Here is a 24,455-nt window from a genome sequence, read left to right as displayed (position 1 = left end):
TTTACGATGGTTTCCCTAATTGGGGCTGGGGGTGGGATGTGGATGTCTAGGCTGATTAGCTTGTGGTCGAATCTGACCAACGAGGAATTGACCTCTGGTGTGGAACACCAATTTCCCATGTTGCTAATGACCAGGTCTAGGATATTGCTGCTCCTGATGGGGGTGTGAATAAGTTGATCCAAGGCGTTGGAATTTATGAATTCTAGAAAACGTTGAGCAAAAGAGTTGGTACATGAGTAGTTTTCCCAGTTAATGGTGGGGTAGTTGAAATCGCCCATTATTAGGGTGTTGGGTTGTACCCTAATACTTTCCAGTGTATCAAGAAATGAGGAGTGTGAATCCTGGGGCATGGTGGGGGATCTGTAGCAAGCTACAATTTGGATTGCGGTCTTTCCCAGAGTTAGTTGCACTTGGATAATCTCGGATGCATTATGCTGTGCAACTAGCCTGGAGATGTGGATATCCTTAATGAATATGGACACGCCTCCACCTTTAGTGCTTCTTTCTGGGTTAGGTGGCCGAAAGGTGTGGTATGAATTGAAGCCTGGTAATGCAGTGGTGCTCTCTGGAGCTTTGAACCATGTCTCTGTCACTGCACAGATGTCAATGTTCTCCATTTTAAGGAGTACCTCGAGTGAGTGCATTTTGAGGTTTAGACTTCTAGCATTGAGTAGCATTACCTTCAGATTTTGCTTGCTTGTTCCTGTTACGGTGGTGAATTTTTCATTTGAACCTTGCCTAAAAAAGGCACTATAGGGGTTACAAGAGTCTTAGCCAGTATCTGGAATCCTAAGGGCGACAGGTGCAGGTCATCTCTGGCAAAGCATCATGGACTGTCAATCATGTCATCCCAGGCAGACAAATACTGGATCCCCTTAGAATGACACCAGAAGCTTAGCCAATTGTTGAAATCAATCATTTTGTCCTTGTACTGTGATATCATTCTGGGTGATGGCAGGATGCTACTCAGGGTTAGGGTCATACCTGCCTGGGATACAAGATCGGAGAGCTCCTCCATGTCTCCTTTCATGTAGTCCAGGGAGGTACGTCTCAGGTCATTCACACCAACATGGACAATGACAGTGTTATATTTGTACTTATTGTGGAGTGACCTGAGTGCATGTGTTATGTGGCAGATCCTGGCACCCGACAGGCAGCTGACAGTAACTTTCTCCTTGTTTAGTCTAGTGAGTGGAACATCAGTGTGCCTGACTATAGAGTCACCTATGACTAGAGTGTTGGGTACGTTGTTATGCCTAATGGGCTGTGGTTGAGTGGCACACTGAGTTTGTGGGCTATGTGTCATTTGGGTTGTGTTGGGGGTGGTGGAGTTTGCTTGCATTTATGCTTTGGATGTCCCTGATGCTTGGGCAGGTTTTTATTGAGAGCCTCCGTGAATGTAGGTGTGTGTTTTGTGTTTCTATGTGTGTGTTTTGGTGGTGTAGGTTTTGAGGGACTATGTGATGAGTGTGGTGCGGTGCAAGTGTTTACCTTCTCCTCTTGACTGTCTAGTCCAGTCTTGGGTGAAGAGAGCTTTGCTTCCAGTTTGGCTATATAAGGTCATCTCTCACAGGTTGTAGTGTTGGGTGATAGGAGGAGAGGGTTGTCTGTGTACATGAGGCAATTGCTGCATTGCCCCAAGATGCCCAGATTCATCAGGTAGACAGGAGAAATCACTGGGAGCTGACCCTTAGACATGCCTGGATAAGTGCTTATTTATTAAGTACTAAAAACTGCTTTCCACTAGACAAGTGAGGAAAGTTGAGTGCTGTAGTAATTTGCAGCTTATGTAGTGCTTACAATGAGTTCTGAACAAGTGCTGAGATCAAAGAAACAGATTTGAGTGCTGAAACTAGAAAACTGGCTAGTTATAAGAAAAAAAACTAAGCTAGAAGGCTTCCCTCCAACACAGAAGGGCTTGGGGGCTCAGAAGCCTACAAATAGTCTATACCACTTAACAGGAAAGGCAGGAAACGAGCTTAAATTTTTTTTTTCTTTTTTTTTCTGTTTCCCAGATGCTCTCTTTGTACACAGTAGGAGTGCCTGAAATCAGAATATGATCTCACTGCACTCAGTTGAGTGAGCAAATGAGATGGGCCCAGAAGGAGTATCCAAACACAAATTTACAAGAGGGGCGGGCAGTTGCAAGGCCACTAAGATTCACACCAAAACAAAAACAGGGAGGGTGGGTGGGACTAACTGAAGAGCAGAGTCAAAACTTCCAGTTCAGTTAATATTCCTGCAACACAGTTAAATCAATTTAAATACTGTATTTTTGAAAAAAATTGCAGATAAAGGTACTTAAATTCTCTTATACGTCCAGTTGAATACAGCTAGTTCTTAGCCGGCCAATCTGAGGTTTTTAAGCAGAAAATATTTCACACTGTCCCACTTAAATAAGCAAGGACAGGAAATCAAAGAATGTGGCTACCCCACACCTGCAATTACTAGCAAATAATAAAATTCAGCAAGCACTGACTAACTTCCAGTTCAGTTAATATTCCTGCAACATAGTTAAATCAATTTAAATACTGTATTTTTTGAAAAAAAGTGCAGATAAAGGTACTTAAATTCTCTTATACGTCCAGTTGAATACAGCTAGTTCTTAGCCGGCCAAAGCTGAGGTTTTTAAGGTTTATTGTTGATTTGTTTTATTTTGAAGTTCTGATAGGGGAATGACATTTTTTTTACCTTTTCATAATTTGTATGATATTTATTACTGGTTAACACTTCTGTAGATTTTTATTTTTAAATCAAAATTTTTCTGCAAATTACTTTATTTGTATTTTCTTTTGAGATTTTTTTATTTCTGATAAAGGAATCTCTAAAGGTGTATTTATGCTACTTTAAAAGATTTCTGTTTGATTTATGGGCATACATTAGATTTTTTGCTGCTGTTTGGGTACGTGATTTTTACTTGGTACCGTGACTCTGTTTGCTACACTGTACTGATTGTAAAACAAGGCTTAGCACAACTTGTGCTGTTTCTGTTCACTTTTATGCTGTTTAATCCTATTTGCTGTTTGGGAACATGGTTTATATTTTATATTATTGTTGCCCTTAGTCAGCCCTTAAGAGTGTCAGAGTATATTCTGACTGTGCTTTTTCCCTTGACTTTGGTGGATCTTGAGACAGTTGTCACACCCCTTATCAAGTCCAGTTGCACCTAAAAAGAAATCATAGAAAAAATGTGCCTTGGCCTATGGTTTGTGAATTTGTTGCCTTAAGCCAGCCCACAGACCACTTTCCTTTTCTGCAAACCCCTGTGGTGCGAGTCCATAGCCTTCCATGGTACAGGGTCAGACACATCGTACCAGCGTCCGGCATTGGAGAACCAACTCTTTTAGGCACAGGACAGATGCTGGATAACAGACCCCTTGCCAGACATTGTACTCTGTCCCCAGATATTTTGACCTTTAGTTCATAGTAAGAAGAAACAGAGACTTCACCACACAACAGACAAGCAGGTTATTACCATGTATAGTGCTGATGTGGTTTCCTAGACTGCGTTTTATTGACTGCTAATTTCTGAGGCTGTGCTGCTATTCAGAATGATTATGGGGTACCTTCTCTAGGGATCATTCTAAAGCCACAGATTTTAATGGGAACTCTGTTGCAGTCCGTAATGAACATGGAGTCCATTCAGTCTTGATTCTTTGTTGGGTGAGCAGGTTCAGAAACATAAGCATGTGTTCACCTTTCTACAGCTGCTAGCTAGATTTAACTATGTATCTGACTGGAAGCATTCTGGAGCTCTGCCAGCTTTTTTGATCTTATTGAGGATGAGACTCCAAATGTTTTGGCTGTTCCTCATCTGTTACCAGCCTTAGATGAAGTCTATAAAACCACATGTAAAACCCCTTTGGCTAGTGAACCAGTTCCTACAAAAGCTATGAGGAATACAAGTTGTACTCTGACCTTCAAGCAGTATTTGCTCCTTTGTCAGCTGACCCCACTGTGGTTTCTCTAGCTGCCAACTCTACCAAGAGAGCCTTATCTTCTTCTACCCCTACAACACCAGATAAAACTGGCAAGTGGTAAGATTCTCAGAAAAAAAAAAGTTTAGTCAGACTAGTAATTTGGTCTTTCAAGTTTTAAATCATCGGGGCTTCATGTGGAAATTTTGTTTTAAAATGTGCTTACAGTTTACATGACTTTGCTGTATCTATGCCTGCTGAACAGAAGTGTTACATGAATAAAAGTGTCTCCAATGTGACTTAGGTTTCAAAACATGCTTTCAGGAGCATCTTGGAAGGTGCAGACACTATTTCTAGAACTGCATCTGCTTCTGTTGTACAGAGAAGATTGGCTTGATTACCTAACCAGAATTTTCTGAGGATTTAAAAATGAGATTTTTGAATGCCCCTTTTAAATTCTGAATTTGTGTTTGGTCCTGCTGCTATCCAGATTCTTAAACAATGGGATGATAGAAGTAAATTGATATGTGGGCTATCTAGACTGTTTCATATTCCCAGGTTCTCCCTTAACAAGGGCTGCAACTTCAAAGGGCAGAACAAGCAAACAAAAATACCAGCCTAACAAGAGTCAGGGTACTAAGATGAAGTGTCAGGAAGATAATGTTTCCAAAATAAATAAAAGGGATTCCTTACCCAAAAAGATCTTTCCCCTGCTAAAGAATGACTAGGCAAGCCTCAGGGCATCCTGTACCATCTTCCCCTTTGATCTCCCCCCAGGCTTTAGCTCTACCCAGCAGCCTGGTCAAAAAATAGTTTGACAGGTAGGTACTGAGAATAATTCAGTTAGGATACTCTTAGCAGTCCTCCTCCCCCTTCAGGGAAATCCCCCCTGCACCTTTCAGACTGGACAGTCCTGTTCTCTCCGGTACTCCTTCACAAGTTGTAAGCAGGGGTTATAGAACCAGGTTCTGCATCACAAAAAGGAATTGATTTTGCACCCATACCTTGAGACATGCGTGAATGGGCGTACCTTCGTTGAAGGTTGTGCATCAGAGCTGGCAACTCAGCACGTAAAAATCTACTGCCAATCATTAGCGGACCGGAGTTCCGCTGTGGCGACCCCTGACCGGGAAAAGCCGAAAGACACAACAACCTTGTGGTATCCAAGAAGGAGCTATCATGGAGGTTAGTATTTGGTGTACCCAAATTCAATACCCTGCAGCTCATCCTACCCCTTCTTCCAGACCATTGTTCTTGGAGACTTTGCATATGAATGATGCTTCATATGTAAAGTCACATGGTAATTGCTCCTAACTTTAAGTTGAACCTACAAATGTACTGTCTCACACTCTCTTGCAAAGAGTTATTTTCATGTGGCATAAAATGGACACAGGAAAAAAGTTTGGCCTTTCTACTAGAAGACCTAATCCTAACTATTCTGAACATTTTTAGGAATTTCTATCCCTTTTAAGAAGGTGCCTCTGCAAGAGAGTTTCTCAAAATTCTAGGCCTCATGGCATTAATGATCCTCATGAGTACCATGGGCCAGACTTCATATGAGAAGGATTCAATGGTACTTTTAAAAAAAGAAATGTTGGACCCAGCACTTGCTTTTCTTGAAATTCCTGGTACCCATGCTGGATTTTGCAAAATGAGAATTACAATAATGACTGGATCAGATGTCTGTCAGTCCAGACCTACCATTCTCCCTCCAAACCCTAGTTCATTCAGTTCCAGATGGACCTGTCAGATTTTGAATGGGGAACAGTGTACAGGGGAATGCAGGTGCAAGGCAGATGGGGGTTCTTCGGACACTACAAAACATGTCAAAGAAGTGTTACCAGTAATTCAGACCTTAAAAGTTCTTTACCACTTATGGTCTCCATGTCCTCTTTTATTGGCCACAGTAATGTGGTACTTGAACAAACAAGGGGATACAAGGTTGTACTCTTTGGTTGGCAGTGATGGTCTGGGTGCTGTCTTTACAGCATTCTCTGTTGCTTCAGACCTCATAACTTCTATCATACAGACCTTCACCAGTGGAAACTTGTGACAGAGGTCTGCCTGAAATTGGTTAAGTTGCGAGGAACACTTTAAATATGTTTACATCCTTTCAGAACAGACAGTTGGAAAAATTGTTTGAGACATCCTAAGCCATACTTGGACGACAGAAGCATTTTCATTCTTTTGGGCAAGAATGTTCCTTTGTGCATTTCCATCCTTTCATCCAATAACCAGGGTACTTCTGAAGATTCAGAAAGAATTACCAAAGATCATTGTGGTGGCAGACTTCCAAGATGGCAGCACACTAATCAACAGCTTCATTTTAAGCTTTTCCAGTGTGAAAAAAACTGAGAAATAAAAGCCAGTGATATTGTCAGTGCAAGTGACATTCATTAGCGGCTAGTAAGAACACTGCCTGAATGTCAGCAAAGAAGAAAATGAGAGAACCTGAAGGAAAAATCAACCATAAACATTAACAAGGAAGAAAATTGTGCAGCTGCTCAGCAAAAAGCAGTTCAAGCTTCAGATTTGGCACAAGAGATGGCTTCTGGTAATTTAGAGATAAAAATAAATCAAATGTACTTAGAGGTGATTAAAATAAATGAAACATTGAAGAAGTATATTGTCTCAAATAATGAAAGACTGGAAAAAAAAGAAGGTTTAACTAGCTCTTCATATGAACTCATACAACTACAAAAATCAGAGGCTGAAATGAAGAAAAGGCTGGCTTGAGTATGAGACTTCTCAAGGACAACTGCTTCAAAAAATGATAGAGGACAGGGTGCACAGATAAAACCTGAAATTGTCTGCTACATCAGAGAAACTGAATGAAACAAACTGTATTCATTTTATGAAAGCAAAAATAAGCAAATTGACTGGAATTCCACAGCAGGATTTGTTAATTGATAGGGCACATTGAGTGTATAGTCCAAACAGGCTGAGAAAGCAGCCAAGACCTGTATTAGTAAAGATGCAGTCATGCCAGCAGAAAGAGTTGATCCCAACAAAACTGTAGCAGAATGTAAAAGTATTAAAAATTGGAGACAGCAGTGTGTTTGTAGAAAATGCTACACTCTCTTCTGCCTGGTGTTCAGTGAATAAATTTATCCCAGCAGTCGGAGAATGTTGTGAGGTAGGTGTGAGATGCAACCCGCTGTACCCATCTGTCTTCAGAATATTTTTTTTCTGGAGGATCAAAGACATTTTTAGATGCAGAACAGGCTAAGGAAGAAATAAAAACGTTTGTATTCAACAAAAACTGAGACAGCAAATAGAAGGGTATTCTGCTTCTCATTCTTCTGACAGTAAAGCTCATAGAAAGACTTTGCCAGTAAAACATTTTCCAGTGTTCCAAAAGAAAATGATTGAGAGACAGAAAAAAGCACAGGAGTTGACTAGAAGAATCAGAAATGCCTTGGTTTTGCACCAGAGTCTGTTGTTGGGAGATGGGGACAAGCAACAAGAACACCAGCAACATTGAAATTAAAAGTGAGACTATAAAGCATCTATCACATTTGCGAAATATGGCTTTGCAAGAAAAAATGGCTTAAAAAGACTAGACTTTTGTTGAGATTGTTAAATTAGTGGGTGGACAGTAAAGTACATACCACACTTTGTCATTAATGTTTAGAAGCACACTAAATAGTGAAAAAGTAACTAAGCAAAATATTTTGTTCTTAATGTTTGTATAAAACATTTTATGACTTAAACTGCATGTATATATATATATATATATATATATATATATATATATATATGTGTGTGTATATATATATATATATATATATATATATGTGTATATATATATATATATATATATATATATATATATATATATATATATATGAAAAAACTTCAACCAAATCCCAGAATAGAGATAAAACACAAAACCCAATACGAAAAGAACTGCCAAATACTATGTTACAGCCAATAAATGTATAAGCCAGAGCAAATACGTGTCTTCAATGAACAAACCAACGTATATTCCAAAAGTAGAAGTTTAATAACGTGAGCGCTTTCGCGGTCCTGCCGCTTCTTCAGACGTGAATAAAAACATTAAGCAATGATGCTTACATATAGTAAAATTCAAAAAACATCATTTCCTGAACATTCAAAAACGTCATTTCCATGACACAAAACTACAAAAATACAAAGACTATGAGGACTACAACTACCATAGAACACTGGGTATAAAGAAAACATATCCAAGTTAAAATGCTCTGACTAATAGGTGTAAAACATTGGATATAAATTCATCTAATAGATCTTCCTTTTAGGGTTGGTTTAAGAGGGACAGATTCATTGAGTCCCCTGCCCCAATGGGCCGCTAACCGAAGGATCCATCGGGTTTCTGCTACTTCGGTGCGGTTAACAATGTCACCACCCCTTAAACAACTTGGCTGAACATGTATTACTTGAAATAAAAAAGTATGATGCTCATAGGAGAGCATATGTTTGGATATTGCACTACAGTTGTCACCTCTAGCAAAGCAGTACATGTGGTCACGGATCCTCTCCCTCAAAGACCTGTTAGATTTACCCACATAAAATCTAAAACATAGTTGACAGCAGGCAACATAAACTATATTGTGGGTATTGCAATCAGAAGTACACTTTATTTCCCATAGCCTACCATCATTGGGAGAGCGAAAGAATCTTGAAGTATCTATGTATCTGCACTGGGGACATTGGCCACATTTATTCGTGTAATAAAAATCAGAACTGTTACTTAAATCAGGGGACATACATAAAGAAGGAAAACAAAGTAATTGTTTTAAATTCTTGGTATTTGTATAGGTGTATCGTGGGCAATTTCCAACTAATTGCTGGACATCATTATCAATCATCAAAATGTTCCAGTTATTGATGATCGCTTGATGGACTACATAATTGTTATTAGCAAACGGTATAACCATTGATAACCGTCTGTTATCACATACTCTGCTTGAATTATGGTTTGTAGTATTAGAAAAATAAGGTTTGCCAAGGCTAGTCCTTAGGGTTTTAACAGTATTGCAAACAAACTCTACCTTTTCAGTAGTATAGCCTCTGTTGCAAAAATGTTCCCTAAGAGTACAAAGCTCCTGTTTAAAAGAAATGTCATCGGAGCAGAGGCGCGAAATCCTCAGCGCTTGCCCTCTAACTATATTATCAAACAATTTTGGTGGATGCATGCTTTCAGGAGATAGAAAGGAGGCTGTGTAACATGCCTTGTGGAAAACTTTTGTCTTGATGTGCCCAAACTCACGATAAACAGTGACATCCAAATAGTCTACTGATTCTAAAGAATAAGACATAGTAAAGTGAAGAAAACCATCAAGGTTATTGAGATAATCAAAAAACTGTACAAAGGATGCATGGGTACCACGCCAAAGGAGAAAGAGGTCGTCCACGAATCGTCTATAAAAGGTGATTCGTGGACAGTTGAAAAGTACCTCTCTCTCCCAAGCCACCATCACCAGGTTGGCATAGGAGTTGGCGCAGCTGGTACCCATTGCAACACCAGTACTCTGCCTATAGATAGTGTTCTTAAAAAGAAAGAAGTTGTTTTCTAAAACAATCTCAAGAAGTAATGCCAATAAATCAGCCTCAGTTGCTGACATAAATTCACAAAGTAAATTTCTAACCATAATAATGCCCTGATCATTAGGTATGCAAGTAAATAAGGACACCACGTCCAGAGTCACAAAACTCAGGCCATCTACATCCTCATAATCACTAAGAAAAACATGTAAACCACTAAGGAATTGCCCAGTGTCTTTCAGGACATAAGAAAACTTGGATAATACCAATTTAAGTTTCGCATCTAGAAATATTGAAATGGGCTCTGTGAGCCAGCCCTCTCCTGCCACTATGGGATGCATAGGTGGATTTACGGCATCCTTGTGGATCTTTGGCAGTCCATTAATGCATGGTATAAGGGGACATTCAATAGAAAAATATTCATGCAATTCATCAGTTATTAAACCTGAAAGCTTACAATCTAACAATAAGCTTTTTACATTACTGCACGAACTGTCAACCACTCCTGATGTAACAATTTCATATGCATTAGTGGCTAGCATACTGATCATTGAATCCACATAGGAAGATCTATTCATAACCACAATGCGACCACCCTTGTCGGCAGGGCGTACAATAATATTTGTATTGGCTTTTAACAAAGAAAGCGCTTCAAGTTCATTTTGGTTCAAGTTATCACAAGTACTAGAAAAAACAGATTTAAAGTCTCTATACAGGTCTTTTTCAACACTTCTTATAAAGAGCTCCAAATTAGGTCGCAATAAAGGATTTGCCAAGCTCTTCTTTCTAAAAGTGTGCTCACCTTTAGTGTCGGTGTCCTTGTAGAGAAGTTTGAGATTTAAGTTCCTCGCGAATAATCTTAGCGCAAGAATATAGTCACTAATATCAGCATTACTAGTAGGAACAAAAGAAAGTCCCTTGTTGAGAACCGAAAATTCCGCTTCAGTAAGGAAATGTCCAGATAAATTGCATACTAGCGAGGTTGGACCCATCTGTGAATCGAGTAACTGGTCTCTGCATCTGAATCTCGTCGTTTTGTTGCCCTCATTGGTTCCTGTTCCAGGCCCCTTTTCTTGCCTATACGTATTGGCAGGGGGGCATTGGGAAAATCCTGTTGATTATAACTGGAGGAATCTTGTTGTCGATTATTGGAAAGTTTCCCAAAATTGGTTTTCGGTCGCACTACCATGTTAGTGCGTGGACTAGAATCATCAAGCAAAGATGATGGTACATTACATGTTTCAGCCGAAATAGAATGAGATGTAGTGGCTGATTGCGAAGTTATAATGACTTCGCCTTGTTGACCGTCTTTGTTCTCTGAACCAGCATGTGAAGATATGACTCCAAGTGTAGCAGTCTCTTCACTTGAGACTTGATTAACATCAGGTGCAGCATCTCCTGATGTTAAGACCTTAGAATAGGTAGTTACATTATTAACTCTTCTATACATGCTGGGTTTGGCTGCAGTACTAGACTTTGGCCAAACGAATACATTGTTGTTATCGAAATCTTTCTTGTCCCTCATCAGCTTACGTTTTACATTTATATATGTGTGTGTGTGTGTGTGTGTGTGTGTGTGTGTGTGTGTGTGTGTATATATATATATATATATATATATATATATATATATATATATATATATATATATATATATATATAAGTTTTTTATGGTGTGTAGTTAGGGGTATTTTAAATTTGGGAGAAGTCTTTTCCGAGACTGGTGTACATGTTAAAGATATTAAAGTAAACTAATATTTTTTTAGTTGCAAGGAATGTACGTGTTACAGTATATCGAGAAGAAAGGCTAGTCAAAAGTAAGTTTAATGTTCCTGTGCTGTGATCTTGTGCTGCTGGGGTAGAGTGTAAAAGAAGTGCACTGATTTTATTATATTAAATGTAGAATTAAATATTTTCTCTTATTTTTACAAGTATGAATGACTAGATTAATGCCATTGTCTTAAGCTGTGAACAAGTGTTTTGTAAGTATATAGGTTTGAAAAATAAGATAAAATAATAAGCCATGCAAATGCTAAACTTAATTACATCTGCAATGATATTAGCTTGTTTTTTCATTAGTAAATGTTCAGTGTGAGCTGATAGGTCTGCAGTTAAAGGCAGTTGTACATTCTGTTCTGAGAGAAATTTGCAAAGCTGCATTGCTGACTACTTTTTCATGAAGATGAGCTGCCAAGTGCAAGAAATTAATCTTGAGAGTTCTGAGCATTATTTGCTGAGGGATATGCAAGATTTAAAGGCACAATGGCAAAACAGTTCAGTGAAAACTAAAGTTTGAAATTATACACTTTGAATAAGAGAGAGCCTCCCTAGCTACCTTAATACTTCAATTCATTTAACAGAACAGGGTTCTGTTTGGTTATATTTAAAGATATCCAGTGCAGTTTTTCTTGGGGCCAAATGTTAATCTATTCTGAAAGCATTCAAGCTGTTTTTCTCATACGGGAGGTGAATGGGGATATGAATAGAACAAACCGCAATTAGTGTAAATGGGAACAGAGGCTGTAGCATGTGCTTTATTATTGGTAACCTTAATTTTAGGTTAGTTTAGTGCATATGGATGCAGCTGTCAATTTAGGGCCACTGTTCCTATCTGGAGGGTTACTTTATTTTTTGTAGATGTACGTATTTCTTTTGTTTTTTTCTAGGTTAATAGGGGATGTGAGTGTTCTGAATGTGTTTTTTTTTTTTTGAGGGCTTTCATTAAAACAAAAAATCTTGAAAAATGTGACATAGGTTCATATGGAGATGATGAGAAACAACTGTACATTAGCATGCCAAACAGTGTGTGCATGTAACACAAAATCTGAAAATACACATTCAAAAAAACCTGTCATGTATATTAGGTAGGAACAGTAGCTTTTTTATCATAATGGCTATGCTATCTATTTTATCTTTGAGTATAAATGGCCTTACATGTTATATTAAGAAATGCAGAGTGCAAGTAGCAGTGCTGCAGGAGACTCATTTGGAAAGAAATGAGCATGTGAATTTGACAAACAAAAGGATTTCAACTTGGTCCTCTATCTATACCTTTATGAAGCACTAAAAACTGGATGTCTTTTCTCAATCCAGAGCAGGTTTCATGAGGACTGTTTTCCTGGTACTCCTAAACCCTTATCCTTCCTCCTCCCAAGTTCTTTAAGCTTTGGTAATCTACCTATATGTCCATAAGGCAGCATTTGTTGAACATGGTATAGTTGCACATGCTCTACTTACCTTTAACAGTAGATGTTCATAGAACACACTGCCTTATTGGCAGTACCCCCTCCCACCATCCCCCTTTATTGGATGTGTATAGTTTGTTGTAGTTGCCGCCAAGTTTTGTTTGGTAGCTTGTGTGTGTGTGTGTGTGTGTGTGTGTGTGTGTGTGTGTGTGTGTGTGTGTGTGTGTGTGTGTGTGTGTGTGTGGTGGGAAGGGGTTGGATTGGAACAGTAGGTGTTCAAAAAGCTGGTGTTTTCATCTGCTCGTCCTGTTGGTCCCTAGAAAACTGAATGGGTCCTGTATGCGGGTTTGAAGAGCAGTCCTGGTCCTGCCAGGTGATTGGTCCTTCACACCCACAGACAGGCAGTGAAGGAGCTTTGGTGTTTGACAGACTGCCAGAGGAATGGGTAGCAGGGCACTACCACCCATATACCATTAAGGCATTGCTTTCTATGGGCATCTACTGCTATAGGTAAGTAGAACTTGCACAACTGTATTGTATCAACCAGAAGAAGTTATGGGCAATAATAGAGTTGAAGGAATTTATCTGGGAGGGGAAGAGGCAAGATTCAAGTGGGATAAGTTGATCCTCCACATAGAACAAGGTGGTTTTTACCTGATTTGAAAGGATATTTTAGAACTACACAGTTCAGACTGATGTACATAAGACAAGCAGAAGGTTATAATTCAGAATGAAAAAGGGATGATGATTCAGTGATGGAAGTTCAAGAAATAGAGAAAGTGGGATTTTGGATGCAGAGCCTTAAAGAGAATAACAACCATACAGAATATTCCATTTATAAAGTAGCAGACAATATTCTAATAACTAAGCCAACATGAGATTGGCGAAAGGAGATTTTGCCAGTAGGTATAACTGCATGAAGGGGTGCAGAAAATAGGCATCAGGATGCAGGAATTTATGGGAGAAAATTGGCAAAGGAACCAAGGTTCTGGGAGCAAATAACTAGAGAGGAAAAAGTAATAGAGTGAGATGAGACCAACAAGAAGGTTGGACTGCAGGCTAGAGACTGCTTCCCAACCAGGGATTGATATCAGAGTATGGGCAAAGAGAAAAGGGATAGTGGAGTCTTAAGTGAAGACTGCTCTGGTAGAGTTTTTAGTTGAGCCTAGAACAGAAGCAGCTGTTAAAGGCATAATTCATAGGGCATATTAAATATTGCATGATAACTGTAAGAATCATTCAGAGGAGTTTAGAAAAGACTGAGAAGACAGACTGCAAAAGGAGTTTACAGGAGAACAATGGAACGACGTATGCATGGTCTGATAATCCAACAGAGCAGGGCTGGATGTATGAGATCAGACAGCAAAAGAAGGAAACAAAAGCAACAAATCACCATGCTGGAACTCAAACGCTGAACACTATTAACAATCTACTAAAACACGTGGCTATTTTTTTTACACTCTATCACAAAGACAAGGTACGAATTTCTATGTTTTGCAACATGTAATAATAAAAATATAGTCTATCAAGCTATCTGTAGGGCATGTTCTTTTTACATAGGTAAATGTAACAGGAAGCTGAAAGAAAGACAGTCAGAAGTAAGAAGGGGTGTTCTTAACCAATTAATTTGTAAAATGCATCAGAGAGAGAGGTTTAGACCATCAATTTAAATTTAGGGCTATTCAAAAAGTTATACCTAATATTAGGGGAGGGGGTATTTATTAATAAATAGAAGTTGCAGAGTATAAATGGATAGAAAGGTTACAGGGTTGCAAGCCACCAGGACTTAATGCAATAGCAAGTATTAAACCTATACTTAAGTTGAAGCAGATGACATTTGTAGGATGTTTTTATATGTATCTTGAGTTATATTTATCAAACTTTTCTAGTTAGAGTGTATGAAGTTTAAGTAAGATTAGCACTTTAAAATTTCATGTGCGAAGGGATTATGAATTGATTGGATTGCTGCAGTCATGTGATGTGTATAAATGAGATGGCTGTGTATTAATTATGTGTGCACTGAAGAAATGTTGATCCCAAAAGCGTTGTGTTTTAGTAGATTGTTAATATTGTTTGGCATTTGCGCGATCCAGCATGGTGATTTATGACATATGTTTGGTCCCCACATATGCAACAAAGTCCAAAAAATTTGGGATCTTTGCTTGGAAGTGTTTGTATAGGTACTGTTATACCGCAAACAGATTTAAAACAATTTTTCATCAGGTAGATGACAAATGTTGGAGGTGTGGTGGGGAAGAAAGAGGTAACCCGGGAATATGTTTTTGAGAGTTTAATGAGATGGCATATTTAAAACTTCCCTACAGAGTACTCTGTCAGAAACATTGGGTGAGCAAATGGCCGCAGCTCAGGAAATTATTTTTTGAGATGGGACACGACCTGTAAGGCGTTTGAGTTTAATTCTGTTGACTGCCAAAAAAAGTAATTACTAGAAAATGGAAATCAACTATCTGTATTTGAAGTATAGAATATTATAAAAGAAAGAAATAGAGCTGGAAGAGAGGGGTCTTTAGAAAAGAGAAGGAGCAAATTGCATAGAAATAAATGGAAACTGGAAACAATACATGCAGAATAATATTCAGGAGGAGAGAAGTTTAAGCAAAGGTAGAAATTCAGCAATGTATGCAATGTTGGACTGATAGTTGCAACAAAAGAAAATATATGTGATGTGTAATGTATGTAAATGGAAAACTGTTAATATGGTTTGTTTTCTGTTCTTTTTAATGTATGTTTGCTTATATCTTGAATAATTTAATAAACGTGTTTAAAAAAATGTCATTATGGTGACCTACTTTTTGTCCAGACAGAATTGGTTCTCCCTTTTAATGGAATTGGCCAAGGACACTTGCCACAAACTTCTTCACAGTCTGGATCGGGTCAAACAATGTCTGGGGAGACTGGTGCACCCCAACTTAAAACCAATTACAACTAACAGCGTGGATGATTCTATCTTGATATTTTTTTAGGCAGTTGCTCCATGAGGATGTCATGTGCAGCAAGTGCTGAAGGAAACAAGAAAAGCTGCTATTAAGTTTACCAATGGAAGAGGCTTTTTAGGTAGTGCCTAATCAATACCCAAGGGTCTGGTATGGTGTCTACCCCTCTGGTTTTGAAATATTTGTGTGAACTTCTCAATTATGGCTTGTCTTGTACATCTGTCAAGGTGCATCTTGCAGATGTCTCAGATTGTCTGCCCATGGATAGCCCTCTTTCATCTATTTTTGTGGTCATACCGTTTATGAAAGGAGTGTTGCACTTGAGACCCCCCCCCCAAAGCAAATTCCTCCTTGCAGAGATTGCAACTTTGATCTTAAATTTAACCTTACCTGCATTTGAACCTGCCTTTTAGATTGATTTGAAGTTCATCATGTGGAAAACTGTTTTGTTTATTGTTCTGACATCTGCAAGGCGAGTCTCTGAGCTGCAAGGTCTCACAGTGGGCTAACCTTATCCAGTTTTCTACAAGGACAGAGTTGTTCTATGCAGTACGTCTTTCACGTCAGAAGCTATTTCTGAATTTACTCTGAATCAAATCATCATTCTCCCAGGTTTTTTTCTGTAACCTTAAAATCAAGGGAGAGAAGTTTCTTTATACCTTGGATGTGCACAGGCAACTTGAGAAATATCTTAACAGAACTAACACCATCAAGAAAGGTGAACAACTGTTCCTTTTCTGGGGCTAATAAGGCTCAACCTTTTTCTAAGCAAGTAATTGGTCATTGGTTGTCCTCCACTATTATTTTTTCTTACTCCCACCGTGGTAAATTTATTTGAGGCAAGGTTAAGGCACATTGTACCAGAGCCTTATCCTCTTTGGTGGAATATTGGAAAGGAGTGGACTCTGGAAGCATTCTAGAGGTAGCAACTTGTTCCTCTCTTCTTACCTTTACAAAGCACTACAAATTGGATTCTTTTTCAAGTTCTAGCACAGGCTTTGTGAGGACCATTCTCCCGGGTGCTTTCTGGATCCTTATCCTTCCTCCTCCTTGGTAGCATAACCTTTAGGAATCTACCCATTATGTTACTGAGGTAGTGTGAATTGTGATGCTATGAGGTAGTGCCATCTGTGCCAGGGAGAGTAAGGCAGTGCATGTGTAACATATGCCAGAATAGCTAGCTGGTGTTTTGTAAAGAATTTTATGTCATTTGACTATCGCACTGATTTGTACAGATGCTTGTGTTAAAAATTCATCAACAGTGTGTCCTACTGGATAGAAAAGAGATATACATGTATGTCAGACAGTATTATTATAACTGATTAAATATATATGTTTTAACAGAGAATTCTGGAAGGGAAGAGGTTAATCTCACTCCAGCTAATTTTGAAAATTAAATGAGTTGGCTTAGACCATAAAGATTTTATCTTTCACATCTGGTTGCAGTCCGAGACAAAAACATGTAGGAAAACCAAGACTAGGAATATTACTGTATTGTCCTTAGGGGTGAACTGATTGCTACCCTGGAAAGGTGGGAGTTTTTGAAATTGTTTTATAGCTTTCAGATGCTACAACAGATAGAAGCAAAGCTCTGGGTGTGCATTGTACCAGAGTCAAGTGACCAGATGTGATGTCATTCTATAACCAGCACTGAAATGATTCTTCAGATATTACTGAGAGAGATAACAGAAGCCTCACAGCAGCACTTTGTTTTTCGGAACCTGACAGGAAAGATCTGTTACAGATATTTCGCACAACCTCATAACCTCATCTAGTCTTGCTGTAGTAAGCAACATGACAACCCACTTGCCTTGCTGTAGTAAGTAACTTAAGTAGGGAACAGTAATTCTTTAGTCAGTCAGGAAAGTATAGTGAGATTAGTCAAGTATTGTTCTTCTGCATCTGTGTGAATATGTCTGTTATTTTGTATATCTCTTGTAATTGAAACTCTGGTGTTAAATGTAAGTAGATATTCAGTATTCTCATGTTTTCTATTTTATTATTTATTATTAAATATTTCTATACCTTTCGTTGTGGCTGTTTTTTTTTACAGAATACTTTTAACACCTTAAGAGTACTTATGCTTATTTTGGTGACACTGTGGCCACTCCTGAAAGCCTTGCTGCATTGGTCAAACTCTACCATTTGTATTAGTATTACTTTTACTCAATATAATTGGGTACCCTTGTAAGAGCTTTAGAGTAGCTGACTTGTTGGTAGCATAATTGCCTTATAATCTGGGCAGAGGGAGCATAGCTGGTAAATCTGTGCCAGCTTTTCCCAGGGTGTGTGCATGTGTGTGTGAAAATATCCAAGTATGTGTGTCACCTACTTGGAATAGGGGCACAGAGTTCCAAAGTGGTCAGTGTGAAGTCTTGTTTCGGGCCTGGAGAGAAAGAAAGAGTCCAGCCCCAGGTCTGGAGTGTGCTCCCTGTGTGCGCTTAAGGGAAATTATGCTTGGTGCAGAGAGCTGCATTTGAAAATACTGTGTATCCATTTTTGCTAGTAGTGGGTGTCTGTGGTCAGGATTGAGACTCCTTGATTACTCGCCCTGAGTAGGGATCATCACATGAATGATGAACACAGTACAGTTGTGCAAGTCCCACTTACCTGTAACAGTAGATGTTCAAATTTCACACGGTCTCAGTGGCAGCACCCACAAACCAGCCCTCTTTTTTTGTATATAGTTCAATGCTATCCAACCGTGTTGTGTTGTTTTTTGGCTTTGATTATTTGTGTTGTTGCTTTATGGATGATTTTAGGCAATTTTTGCTTTTGGTCCTTCTTGGTTTGTCCTACTTAGCATTAAAAGACTTTTGAATTTCTGGGACGGGGGTTACGCTTCCTCTTGATGGGAGGGGTCTATCCTCTGTCACAGAGAGTCAGAGAGAGGGGGTTCTGAGCTCTGGAAAGCTGCCATTGTGGGTCGACTGTGCAGGCATTGATCCCATATACAACTGAGGCAGTATGAAATCCAAACATCTATTGTTAGTTTGGACTTACTGAACTGTAATTTCTGTAACAAAGTAGTCAGTCTCTTTACTGCATCCCAGAGGCCTTCTACAAGGAGAATTTGCAAGGGTAAGTAGAAAATATTCAGCTTTGAACCAAAATGTAGACCTTATATCAGCATCTTTTCCAGTGTGCTCACCTTCTGTACCAGACTTGTTTAAGAAAAGACAGTTACTCCTTGTTTAAGGTACACTTGGCAGCCATTTCATCTTTCCAATGCAGGTTTTTCAACATGCTCGTTGGCATCTCATGAGACGTATCTCATAAAGATGCTCAAAGTGCATAGGGTTCAAATTAAAAAATATATTGATAAAAGCAGCTTATGTATATGAAACTGGTACTTTATTATAAATGTAAGAGCTTTTATCTCTTGGATGTATTTCTCAAGACTTCATCAGTCTGTTTAAATGTATTCATCACATTCTTAAATTTGACTAGACTCCACGGTCACATGACAAGAAAATAACCAATGTAAACTATGTTAACAGATATTAAATGTATAAAACATATTTCTTAAAATGCACCTAAAATTTAATGACCCCTTTAAACCTGGTTCCTCTAAATCATTTGCTTTTTAAACGTCCTTATTTCCACCACCCCTTCCCTGAAATCCTTGTCTTTTATAGTCCATAACAAGTAAAAATTTCTTCAACTTGGTACAAACCATTGTATGTCTATATAAGCATTAGCAAAGGCAAGTAAATGCTCCTAAATTCTTACTGTAATTACTCTTGTTGTTTTCCCATATGTAGAAATGATCCCATCCACAACATACTGTAATACAAACTATAAAATCAGAATTGCATGTAAAATGTACAGGGGATTCTAAAGACTCCTGAATGAAGGTAACATAACATGGTTCTTGTACAGTGTGCCTACACTGGATAGGACTTTACATTTGCACGTTCCTTTCATATTGATCACTACCTTAGCAGTCCATTTTTGGCTTTCAAATATTTACTTTAAACTTCTCCCTCTGTTAGTATTAAACCCAGATAATGTTCCTAATTTCCTTGCCAAAAAAGGGGATGTCAAACATTCTCTTATTAATTATGGATTTAATATCATAATAGAGAAAATTTGTTAACCTCATGCCCATATTCCATTCATCAACTCTCACACTTTTTCCATTGTTTAAAAGTTTCCTGTGCCAAACATTTACTAATGTTTTCTTCAGTGTACGTACTGGGTAATCCTAACCAAAGATTTTTTCTGAAATTATCCATTTCCTGTGCTAGAACAGTGTTTTACTAGTTAAGGCCTTCATTTGGTCTGGCTGAATACCATACCTGCGTTTATTTCTTTTAGTATGCATACTTTTGGCTGCTACATGGTCATCCTTGCATACCTTTGCCAAATAGTACAGTGACTTTCTTTGGAGCTAGTATTCTGTGAGGTTTGCTGGCTTAGGCCATCTAGTGTCAGCTGGGGAGTCTATCCATTTGTTCCATTGTCCTGACAGGACCAGAAATATACACAAGTTGCACTGAAATGACCCACCTATCTTCCCCGCCAAATTGTTGTGTATTAGATTATCTGCAGAGTGGCAGTTATGTTTTTCCCTTTTCCTGACTTTATGGTCAGGAGTTATGTAATTTTTCTCCTTATCTGTTACATAAAGTAGCTGGTTAGTCCTTTACATAATCTTGGGGAGTGGCTCTTCAGAGCAGAGACTTGTAGGGCAGGGGAGGAGCCCAGCTTATGTGGAGCTTTGTTGCTGTGCAAGTTGGCACCAAGGTAAGCATTCCATTTGTTTGTGTTTTACCCAAACGGTTGTTTGTTTAAACAAATATCGAGTAAGTGCAAAGTCACAAGTTTGAATGTGAATATTTAGTTATTTCACTGAAGCAGAACTTTAATATGCAGTGTTGCATTTTTTATGGTATATTGATGCATTCCCCAGAAGAAGTACCTATTTTACAGTACTTATTTCCTTAAACAAGTGTTTTTTTTTTGTTTGTGAGGTTATTAAGTATAGTTGCTGTTAATGGTGTGGGGATAGTGTGACACAGCTGTTGTAAGTAGAAGGGATAACTGCATTGGTGTGCATTACTAAGTGTTTGATGTAATTGCCATCTGAATCTCAACTACACAACTGATTACATCTTTAATGTTGCACCTTAATGTACTGGAGTGTAGACCTGCTTCTTTATATAATGGTTTGATAATTTATTATTCTTTACTATTTACAGGACCCAGTAAAAGATGGAGAGGCAAAGATCAAGGCAGACTATGTTCATCTTTATGATGAAATGCAGAATGCATTCCGCAGCTTAGAAGATTAGAGACAACATCACCCAATCTGTGACCTGCCCCTTTATATGTTCAGTATTTATACAACAGTACTTGCGTTTAGAAAGGAGTTAAGTACGTTCTTGTGTGTTTTCCCCTGGTAAAAGCACATTCCTATTGATTAAGAATACAAAAGTCTTTACAGCTTATAATTAGTAGAATTCTTCCTTGTTGGCTTTCTTTTATTTTGTTTGTGTCTGTGTCTTTCTATGAATGTGGCTGTGCTAGACTCATTGAGGCGGAGTATTATCAGAGTTTATGTAATGTTTCTGCTTTATTAAGAACGAACGTTTCATTTGGTATGTGTAACTAGACATCTTCAACCCTGAGATTACCTTGATTACATTGTAATAAGCCTGCCATTAGCCAGTAACACATGTAGTATGTGGGCATTTGTGCTAATAGGTTTAAAACCTTTGTAGCCAAAGAATATAAAGAGCTGCTATTCTACATTAGTCAGCCAGCACCTCTGAAACAAAGTGCACAAGAACATGACTTTTTAAAAATGGAAAGTGCATTCCTAGCTGCCTGCACTGAACTGATAGGAATGTTGTAAGTCGTTATGCAGTTGTAGTAGAAGTCTGGGTTAAAAATGTTTATCCTGCAGCAGAACACTACTGCCACTATGTACTTTTTTGGTACAGTAATCTCTCACTGCCAGGTTATGTCAGAATGGGGAAATCACTGTTGAGAAAGTTCCCAAACTCATTTTAGTGTCAGGATGCTGCAGTGTTCTCAGACCCCACATCCCATACTATTGTGCAGCTTTCCTGTACTGCAGTGGTTACTATCTGAGGTCTGCCCTGTTTTACATACATTAAGCAATGATTTTCAGCCAGACCATCTCATACCCTGAGGTACTACTTGTTTCTCCTTTAATTCCTGTCCTGCAGCAAAATACATACTGCTTAAATCTCCCCATCTTTGCTGTTTGTGGTCACTACTTTGATTTCTGGTCACACCTCATATTCTAATGCCTTTGTACTTCTTTTCCATTCTGTTCTTGCATCTCACCATATCGGATAGTTCTTGAAATACATACACTATTGCTGAAATATTTATGTACTGATATCTGCTCTTTTAGCTGTATTCAGTGGAGCCAAATTGCATTTTGTGCTGTCAACACCACATTTGTTGCACTGCCCTTAATGAGTTGTACTTACCTGAATATTGAATTTGGCTTTTATTCTTAAGGAAAGTTAGTAATGCATTGAACAATATAATGCATTAACAATTTCATTCTGAGGTTAAAATAAACTAGCATAATTTGAGGGTTATGCAGTATGATGTACCTCTTGGATTAACTGTGGGAAATTGATAATTAAAGCAGCTATTTCCACTACTGCCTTATGGTTACAATTGCATTTCTCTTCAAGTTTAAGACAGGTTATTGCAAGCACTGAGAGGTCTGACTGCTTCAAGTATATCTATGACTTGTTTTGTTTATTAACCCAAAGTGGAATTCTAGCAACTTTAAATTCACTGAATAGAAGCAGTGAGGACAAATACAGGATGACAGGAATAACTTAAAACTGACATTAACTGCATGTTCATTTCTATACTTGGTACAGTAGGTCCTTGCTGTAAATGGATTGCTGCTGCCTTGCAAATGTTTGTCTTCATATTTTATAAATAAAAAATAAGGCCTTAACAGAAGTTCCCAGACTTTGGGAAATATACTGTTGAAGTGCTGCTGAACCTGACTAATAACTGTACTACTCTTGAAAGTTCTTTGAGATTTTTGTTGCCCTTTCATGTTACTGTGCAGTGAGGTGTAATAGCGGCTGTTCCGTGCTGTAATCCTGTTTTGGTGGGGTTAAGTTTGTAGGTTATTGATAATGTGAAACTGAGACATTTACATGCAACTTGTAATATTAGGTATGATTGATCTGTGTGTGTGTGTGTTTTCTTGTGCTGTAGCTGGAATAGTCTCACTGTATAAACCCTTACCCCATTGGCAAATTCCCTCCATATTGTTCATGTATTTTATGATGTAAGATCGAACTTTGGATGTACTTATTTCTTTAAACCATACACAGAAATAGAAGTTTCTAGCTGATTCAGCTCACTTATTTATTGTGCTGTACTTTGCATTCCAGACGTGTTAAATCTGGGAAGATTTATTTTGGTTACATTTGTTAATGGAAAACAGAATTACCAGTGGTCACTGTATTGTTAACCATTTTCACTGTATTTTCTTACTGCATGTGGAAGAGGCATGCAGATACTGATTTTTTATCACCTAGTTTAGGTGACTGTGTAAAATTATTACTCTGCTGAAATAAATTGTTGATTTTAATTATAATCTCCATGTTTTATTCTAGTGAATTTGTCAATATACTAAGGTATGAAACACCTCATCTCTGGTCTTTCCATTGTGTATTCGTCCACACACAGACACATACGGCTTATCAGCTTATGTGCAGTAGTACTTTTATAGCTGCAGGGAGCCTTAGAGATTTGATATAGATTTTTCCAGCAGTTGCTAATTTCTCTAGGAAAACCAGTCCTCTTCTGGTAAAGTACTGATGCAGTCTGCACAAGATTCTGATGTGTGTGTGTGTGTGTTTTGTGTGCGTGTGTGTGTGTGTGTGTGTGTGTGTATATATAGATATATATAGATATATATATATATATATATGTGTGTGTGTGTGTGTGTCTGTGTGTGTGTATATATAGATATATATATATATATATATATATATATATATATATATATATATACATACACACACACACACGCGCATGCATGCACACACATGTGTATGTATGTGTGTGTGTGTGTGTGTGTGTGTGTATATATATATATATATATATATATATATATGTGTATGTATATATATATATATATATATATATATATATATATATATATATATATGTATATATGAAATAAAAAACGTTTGCCCAAAATGTCCAAAAAACAAATAAATCCAAGAACAAAGCCCAACTGGATGTAGCGTGGTAACTCTTCAAGCAGCGTTTAATAACAAAAACGTTATTTGTTACGTTTTTGTTATTAAACGCTGCTTGTTTTTATAAACGCTTTTTATTGATTTTTTGAAGAGTTACCACGCTACATCCAGTTGGGCTTTGTTCTTGGATTTATATATGTATATATATAAATAATGTGTGTATAAATGTTTGCCAAGTACATCTGTTTTTGAGGAAATTCATATGTGTTGTGGCTTACACTGGTAGACGTGGATTTTCTTTTTTTGGGGGGATGATTTTATTTGTGTCAGAATCTTTGTTTTGAAAAAAGTCAAGAAGCCCTGAAGATTTTTCTAAGTCAAAAATCTTCTGAATATTGTAAGCGGTGAAGCTACACAATTTCCAGCTAATTGTCAGGAGGTATGCAAAGCCACCTGAAGATTATTACACCCAGTGCTTTTTTGTCATTTGCTGTCTACCGACCATAGGCTGTCTGAAAAATCAATTGGCCCATTTATTCTTCGCGGATTCATTGGGGACAAGTCCACTCCAGCAGTAATCAAGCAATAAAATGTAGGTAAGTTAATGAAGTATGTAGGGCACATAGCCAAAAGTTTTGGTTGTCATTTGATAATATA

General features: G+C 38.0%; 1 protein-coding gene across 1 annotated transcript in view; it reads left to right on the top strand.

The window, feature by feature from the left end:
- Positions 1-23,182, top strand: part of ATP6V1A (ATPase H+ transporting V1 subunit A) — a 449,992-nt gene extending 426,810 nt beyond the window's left edge. The window contains exon 13 of the mRNA XM_044072828.1: positions 20,784-23,182. Within this exon, the coding sequence (XP_043928763.1) occupies positions 20,784-20,876 (93 nt within the window). The 3' untranslated portion in view covers positions 20,877-23,182. The remainder of the gene's footprint in view (positions 1-20,783) is intronic.
- The last annotated feature ends 1,273 nt before the right edge of the window (positions 23,183-24,455 follow it).

Source organism: Protopterus annectens, chromosome 5.part1 (genome assembly GCF_019279795.1).
Source record: "Protopterus annectens isolate FY-2018-M chromosome 5.part1, PAN1.0, whole genome shotgun sequence".
In the NCBI taxonomy this organism is placed as follows: Eukaryota; Metazoa; Chordata; order Ceratodontiformes; family Protopteridae; genus Protopterus; species Protopterus annectens.
This window is presented reverse-complemented; position numbering and strand designations above follow the sequence as displayed.